General features: G+C 40.2%; 1 protein-coding gene across 1 annotated transcript; it reads right to left on the reverse strand.

The window, feature by feature from the left end:
* Positions 1–4,562: 4,562 nt before the first annotated feature.
* On the reverse strand, positions 4,563–5,681 carry LOC143740045 (G-protein coupled bile acid receptor 1). Its single transcript, XM_077232098.1, has one exon. It carries the CDS (start codon positions 5,637–5,639, stop codon positions 4,605–4,607), a length of 1,035 nt encoding a protein of 344 aa, XP_077088213.1. The 5' UTR covers positions 5,640–5,681; the 3' UTR covers positions 4,563–4,604.
* Between the last annotated feature and the right edge of the window lie 2,939 nt (positions 5,682–8,620).

Below are 8,620 nucleotides of genomic sequence, written 5' to 3' on the forward strand. Positions count from 1 at the left end.
TATGTGTTACCCTTGATTTTTGCTTTTACTTCTACAGAAACCATGGGAATACCAAATACACTTTAATATGCATTTTATTAGACAGGTGAGCAACTGTTTGGATAAAAGTTATCGACAGAAAACTAATTATTGTTATAGCGCAACAATAGGTTAGTCTTATTGTTTGAATCTGTGTTCTTGATTTATTGTTCTTGATCTCATCCTTACGTTACCACACAGCCTCTCAACAATCCATACCTGAATACTTACCACGAAGATCCCGACATATCTGTCGTCTACATGCTGTTTCCAGCCCGCATCTATAACAGAGATATCAAGTTCACATCCGTGCCTCTGTTCAATAAACACGGTTTACATTACTACTCACCTGTCTGCTTCTCTCTATAACCGTGACAGTTATTTTGTCAAGTGGCTAACATAGCCACAGTAACAGTAATACAGCATTTTCTCATTATATAATATTTTTTAAATGAATTGCATGCCATTTAGAAACTTTTATTAATATGATATTCTAATATCGATCTAGCTTACTACACTATGCAACAATTGTCTCATACCTGCCCCGCGCAAACGCAGTTCAAACATAACTTTTAACAAACTCCAGTGTATTTTTAATATAATAGTTTTAACCAGGTAAAACAGCGCTCCCTTACCTCACAATTTTAATTCGTCAGAAAGTGCCTGTATGATTAGTGATTCAGCACACACGGCTATTTCCTTAGAATGAAATAAAATAATATTAATTTACGATATCAAACATAATTGTAACACATATAAACAAAACATAACATAAATGTCCAGGCCTAGTCCTCTCTCGTCCTTCACTGTCGTCGCTCCTCCGTGAGAGATACGAGACCAGTGCGTCACGCAGGTGTCGCTCATTCTCAATCTCGGCCCTCGGCCCTCGGCCCTCGGCCTGTTCGCGTCAGTGGACATTAAACGTAACTTTAATAGTAAAAAAAACAAAAAACAAAAAAACAAAAGGAGTGGCAGACTGTGGCATTCAAGCACAATAAAAACAGAAGCGTAAAATGTCCCAAGCTCTTGGCCCCGCCCTGCTTCATATTACAGTAAGGTTGTTAAACTTTAATACATTAGCTCCTCCATGAACATGATTTCCGACCAAGTCCGTCAGACTGATTTCTAATTGGGTCAAGACGACAACGCCCAAGTTGTCGATTACCCGCTCATTTATGGCGTCATCAAGCTACGCCTTTGTTTTAAATAAGTGACCTCTAGTGTCGAAAATTACATATTGTGCCTTTAAGTTGCTTTCTTGGAAAAGGGGTTTGTTGGTTTAGGTTCGGGAGATATCATTAGGAAGCATGGCATTAGTTTTCACTCAGCTCTATATTTCTTCACATCCCAACGATCAAATTCACAAAATGTATGGAATGCATACTGTAGCTGATATAAAAAATTGGTTGACTAGTAATTTTCTACTACTTAATTCTGAAAAAACAGAGTTTTTAATAAAAACCTCAGCACGTAGTAACCTAGAATACTGCCTAACACTTTGTGGCTGCTCAGTCAAATCTCGTCGTCAGTTAGGAACCTGTGTGTGTGTGTGTGTGTGTGTGTGTGTGTGTGTGTGTGTGTGTGTGTGTATGTGTGTATGTGTATGTGTGTGTGTGTGTGTGTGTGTGCGCTCTTTGATACCAATCTTTCATTTGAAAGCCGCGTTCGTAGCATCTGTAAAATCACATTCTTCCATCTAAAAATATATCTAAATGACGCCATATGCTCTCAATGACACATGCGGAACAGTTAGTTCATGCGTTCATGACATCAAGGCTAGATTATTGTAATGCTCTACTGGGTGGTTGCCCTGTACGCTTAATAAACAAACTACAGCTGGTCCAAAACGCAGCCGCTAGAGTTCTTACCAGAACAAGGAAATATGACCATATTAGGTTCTGTCAACATAAATTTTAAATTCTTGCTAATTACTTACAAAGCACTAAATCCCAAGGTTTTTTTTTTTCTCCATTGGGTCATTTGATGGGGTGTTAGGACACCATTAGGTCACTGGATGGAGTTTTTCGGTTCCTTGCCACTGTTGCCTTTGGCTTGCTCAGTTGGGGATATTCAAATTAATTAACCAATCATACCATTGATTAGCTCTACCAAACTTGGATGTCTTTTTTTTCCAGTAATAAACAAACATTGTTAAGTTGTTTTGATTGATACTGTGAAGCAGCTTTGATACAATCTGTATTGTGAAAAGCGCTATATAAATATATTTGACTTGACTTGACTTAAATGGTTTAGCTCCCCAGTACTTGAGCGAGCTCTTAACACATTACAGTCCTTCGGTTTTATTGCGATCTCAAAATTCTAGTCATTTGATATTTAGCACGTACACTTTGCATTGTTCGAGAAGCAGACTCACACTGTCAGTTTAAATCTGGAATAAAAACACATCTCTTTAACCTGGCATTCACATAGAACATTACCAATTTCTATTATTCAAATCAATTAAATGATTGTTAGGCTGCATAAACTAGGTCAGCCAGAACTGGTAAAACTTCCCATAACACTACTCGTACATCATAAGAAGAATGGCATCTACGCTAATGTTAGTCTCTGTTTATCCTGAAGTTTACTGTAGTCAGCCAGATCCAGGCCGTATCCAGATCAGATGGAGGACCTGTACCTAGACACGACCACAACGCATGATATAGTCAGCCGGATCCGGGCCGTATCCAGATCAGATGGTGGACCTGTGCCTAGACACGACCACAACGCATCCCTGAAGTGTCAGCAGAGATTGTGTCAACTAGACTCTCATCGACACGACAGCCATCGTCACTGATCCTCAACAAACCCGTCTCCGTACCGGCGTGGATTCAATCTTCAACCAGATGGAACTGGATAAATATCCTGAATATTCCGATCCAATTTGACATCTGACCTGTAATGTTGCCTGAATCATAATCATACACTGTTCATTCGTTGGCCAGAGAACTGAGCGACTGAGTCTGGTTTCTCTCAAGGGTTTTTTCTCCATTCTGTCACTTTGACTTTTGGTTCCTTGCCACTGGCCTAATATTCAACAATATTATTGTTCTGCCTGCATTGACAACATTATATTAAAACTGAACTGAGCTGGACGATGACATCACTGTTTACTCCAGAGTGTATACATATATAAATGAACTAAATTAATATTTTTTTTACAACAGAAACTAACCATCACTAAACATCAATGTCACTATTTTCTTCTAGATCTGCTATACAGCAGAAACAAACATTGTTGCATTATATTTCTATCATCACTGTAAAGCTGCTTTAAAACAATATGTATTGTAAAAAGCGCTAGATAAATAAAGGTTACTTTGATTTTCATATATGTATTCTTTTTTAACACTCAATTTAATGACAACATACTTTTTGTTTGTTACACTCGGCGACATTCCGCCTACTACTTTACATTACTGGATTTATTTAAAATGGTAAAAACTCTTTATTCAGAGTTAGGACAGTAACAGTGACTTTTATAGCTATAAAACTTATAACAGCCAGTTGTAAGTACTTGAGTTATGATTGACAGGAGGAGATGTTCCTCTTGAATATGTTTTGAACTTACGTAATTCATCACTGCTCGAGCTGAAGCTTTATTAGATCTGAATTAATTAGCCATTTGCATTTTTCCAGTCTTTGCATTGACTACAATCTTGCTCATGTAATTATTTTTTACTCAAGTACTTTTTCTTGTTCTAGTACTTTTAACATTTTTGGCAGCTGAGCCTTGTTGATGATTTGTGCTGTATAATGCCAGCAATCTCAAATCTTACCGGCCTTATTATCTAACTACAGGTCCAGGTTTGTCATCTCAAACTTTCCAGGGAAATCACAACAAAAGAGTTAATGAGAGGATAACAGGAAATTACTATCATCCAATGAAGCTCACTGTTGCCTCAAGAACACCTTGAAGTAACTTGTTCCAAAGCTGGAAAAATGGAATCTAGAATTGGATGAGACAGTTGTTTTTGGGAAATGTTTTGGGAAAAAGAAAAACATTACATACCAATACCAGAACATCGTCGCTCTATAAAGCATGAAGGAGGCGGCTGCTCTGCTGGTCATTACACAAGAACCAATGAATTCTGCGTGGCATCAGGAAAATCTAACATAGAATGTTAGGGCATCTGTCTACGAGAGAAAACCTGTTCCAAAACACAGGGAACAATTCCAAAAATAGAAGTAAATCTATATTGTATTAAAATTACATCCTAACCCACTGCACAGGTCTGAACTGCTGAGAGCCTCAATAAAGCATGTTCAATCCATTCAAAAACATTATTGTTGGTTTTGTTTAAAGTGCCCCTATCATAGTTTTTCGAATATTCCCTTTCATGCAGTGTGTGATATAGCTGTTTTTGAATGTAGAAGTTCTACAAAGTTATAAAGTTGAAATTGCATGGTAAAGTTATTGTCTCCCAAAAATTAATCATTTGTTCCAAAACAGCTGATTTTGTCCTCTGTTTATATTGCCCAAACCATTTCATGTTTCCAAACCATTTTATTTTGAGAATGAAACCAAAATGACAGTTTATCTAATGAACATTATAAATCTAAACTTCAATTAAAAGTCAATCACATCAGCTGCGACAGAATCGAAGGCTAGTGTCCATTTGCACACTTGTATTTCCGCAGCGGTGCTGCAGTTTGCGAAACAGTTTCTTGACCGGATCTGTGTACTCCCTGTTGGCAAGTCCCAGAAGCAGGGGCACAACAGCAATGCCCCCGACCCCAGCACAGGACAGCACAATGTGGCCCGTGCGATCGCTCTTTCCTCCCCGACGAAGCAAAAACTCCATGCCTATATGAGTGTAAACAATGTAGGGCACCCAGCAGGCCAAGAAGGCGAGGGAAACGGCTGCCACACAACAAGCGTAACGCATCTCCAGTCTCCGTCTGTATCCCTTATTTGCCACAGCCCGTTGCAGACGCTGGATATCCCTCAGCTGTTCTCGGGTGATGCACAGCACACGGCACGTCATCGCAGCAATGGAGAGGATAGCGGGTGCCAGTAGGCCATACACCTCCAAATAGATGAAAGCATTAGGAAAGACACTACGGTATGTACAGCAACGCTCTCCAGACAACGCCACGCAGTTAGAATGTGCCGTGCTATTGGTTTCTGGACAACAACCGTTCCGGTCATGAATAGCCTTGTTGTTCCAGCCGAAGGCAGGCAAAAGAGCAAACAGTAGCGGCAGCATCCACGCGGCTAGCAGAGCGAGAGCGAATCGCCGATGCAGCCAGAGTTGTCCTCGCCGTAGGGGACTCACAATACTCCGATAACGCTCGTAGTGCACCAGTACTAGGTTAGAGAGGAAGGCCAGGAACAGAAAGTTAGGGAAAATGTGCACCAGCAGACAGGAGGAGAAGCTGAGCGGGCGGTTCAGGCCCATCCAGGGAATGAAGGGAAGAGCAACACCTGTGCACAGGTCGGCCACCAGCAGGCTCACGAAGAAGTAGTTCTGTGAGTTGTGAAGCTGACGGCTGCAGGTGATGGCCAGGATTATGAGCAGGTTGATCAGGATTATAGCGCAGGACACAGGCAGCGTGAGAGCATAGATTAGCTGGGCCTCCACATCACTATCAGAGGTGTTTCGTGTCATCGTAGCCATTACCACAACTTTCCTCGCCAATCGTCCATAGTAAGACGAGTTAAATCTGTGTGAAGAGAAGAGTAATACATCGATTTAACATTGATTACTTAAATTCTGTCAACATAAAAAAAATCCGTTTTTTTCTCCTTCCTCTGAAAGGTTTGTGCTGATTTTACAATTTTTTCTCACTGAGAAATTACATGACAGGTGTTGTTATTGCCACATTAGCCTTGTTTCCGCTGTCGGGCTGAAAAGCGAGCTGCTAGTGCGTGCCATCGCCACTCTCACTTCCGAGGCCTCAACGGGGCTCCATCACGCCAACGACCGAGGTTTTTTGGAATACCTTGGTTCAAAGCGGGCCAAAAGGGGCTTGAGGAGGGGTTATGAACAGAGGCGGAGTTTGAGAGTCAACACCGCTGCTAGTTTCCCATGTTTTCTTATCAGGCTAACCGCTAACCTCAACATTAAAGACATTTAAAACAATTTTCAGCTCAAAACTCACTTTCATAAGAACTCATATGATCATAATTGTGTATTTTCTTGGTTTCATGTTGAATCTGTCTCTTCGTTGTCTTTGTTGATACCAGACTTCTGCATCTGCGCATGTCATAAATTACATATATTACACATAAATTACATATACTCCGGTTAACTCATAACTCATGATTTCTGTCGGTGAACTCCCTCTGTTGCTCTGACTGAAGGGATAATAGTAAAGACATCGCTCAAACCTTCTCGAATGGCATAATTTAGTGGAAAATGAATGTTGTGTAATATAGTATTTTTCTAAATGTGTAAGCCTTTGGGGTTGTTTTGTGCATTGCTGTGATCACAAATAAATGGAAGCAGGCCTGAATAAATACATATGTGTGATCACTTTTTGTGTGAAATACTGATCATTACAGTTGGATTCAGCATGTTTGATGTGCACTCCTGCTGAGCTAGTTTTCAGTCTGTTAGCTTCCCTGTGCTGGTGAAACGGTGGGATTGTGTGACGCTGTTCTGTGGAGGAGTGTTTTAGGGCACCGACAGTGAAAACACAGCTTGATTTTGGCCTCGCGGCTCCAGGTCCGAGGCTAATGGCCCCGCCGGCACGCTGTTTGCACTGGCCCTCAAATGCCTTTCATAAACAAAGGAACACTTCATTCATGGTGTCCCTGGACACTAACACAACTTGTGACAGCTCTTTTAACAACGCTTAATACCTCCAATATAGAAAGCTGCATAGGAGATCTTCTGATCGTGATAATTCCTCTTTAGCACACGTTCAAAAAAGCTTGAGCAGCTAATTAAAAAAGGGGCTACAAGTTCAATACTAGATAAGCATGATCTACCAAGTTAATAGCCATTCTCTGACGTTATCATATTCTGAAGCAAAGTGTATTCAGCTCCATTTGGAATGTACTTGCAATTATTTAGCATTTTCAGCATCTTAAGTACAACTTAAAAATACACATTCAGCTCTGATATATAACACACCTTTTAATCTATAAAATGTCTTTTAAATGTTTGAATGCCTACATAAATATTACAAATAAAAACAGACACTAAAATACCTTTTGCTTGAAAATGGGTCGTGAACGAGGAACTCCAGACCATAAATTCAACATTTCTTTATGAATGCCCAGTTTCCTGAAAAGTTATTTATAGACCAAACGAAAAGACATACAGAAAATGTACCTTTTTCACTTGGCTTGAAGTGAAGAGCAGAATTCTTAGGTCCTCATCACCATATTGTCAAGTCAGGTCGTTTAACACAATGTAAGAAAAGTTTGCAGGCAGGGTTAGTAAACGGCAAAAGGCAATAGCACTGTCCATTACAGGTCTGATTCTTCATCAGAGCTCTGCACAGTGAAATCCTCGACAGCTGGAGAGAAACAGTCGCTTGTCAAGCGGGGAAAGAGAACAGGGCAAGTCCAGCGAGAACGTGACTCGTAAAACTCTGAGCATCACCCGTACAAACCTACAATAACATCCATTTCATCAGCATGCTGGTGTATGACTTATAAAGACAGAAGAAGACACAGACAGTTTGAGATCAATACAGTGGAGTGTCTAACATAGTTTGGCTGACTCACAACTGATGACATCAAATACCAAATATCATTTTGTGCTGCTGTTTTAAACCATACATGTTCAACATCTGCATGATACTTTGAGACACAGTTAGTAATCTAACAGCCGTTCTGAAAAAATTGGTTACATGAACATTAGCTGTGCATGTGCAGTTATAAGAGCTTATACTAATAGAGACGTCTAGTGTCCTGTACCATATGCACACTTATTTCACAAGTACTTTCATTAAAACCACCACTTCCATGACTACCTTAGTTAGTGCACAAAGAGAAGCATGAAATAAGAGAGCAGCACTTCCAGGAACTAGGGCCTGTCCCATTACACACACACGTGATCTCGGACACTTGTGTGCACATGACAGGAGCACGCAGGACTGTCGCTGGTCTGATAAATGCCTTAGTGCACACTTAACACACTCTCGCTAACACCACTTCTAAGCGCTTTTTGAGAATAAGCATATCCCATCATTCATTATGTTCAGGAACTCACGTGTCACAGTGACAAGAACATTTTTTCAGGGCGTTTAATTAATGCATTACATATAGGGAGACAATGTGTATTTTGTAAAATGACAAAACTTTTCATTTAGAATCACCACAGTTAAATTGTGTGGCCTGTTTCGGATATTTAGACGTTTATTTTAAAGGGAAATTTATTTTAAATAATAATGATAATATAAAAAAAAGTGTAATTAAGTGCAAAAGTTTTGTAAACTTTTGTAAACTCTAACCCTAACCCTAACCCTTACCATTTACACGACACAATAAGTGTGTCCCATCAGACAATCAAAAGTTCTACACCCCCTATGGCCTTCAGGCACACTTGAACACGAGCCAAATTTGCGAATGGTTATGCGCAAAGAGCGCAACTCTGATTTTTGGGACATGGAGGGGATTCAGTGGCAAACACGAGCTCACAGCTGG

This window comes from Siphateles boraxobius, unplaced genomic scaffold, assembly GCF_051911475.1.
Source record: "Siphateles boraxobius isolate OS27281-9 unplaced genomic scaffold, OSU_SipBor_1 163, whole genome shotgun sequence".
Classification (NCBI taxonomy): domain Eukaryota; kingdom Metazoa; phylum Chordata; class Actinopteri; order Cypriniformes; family Leuciscidae; genus Siphateles; species Siphateles boraxobius.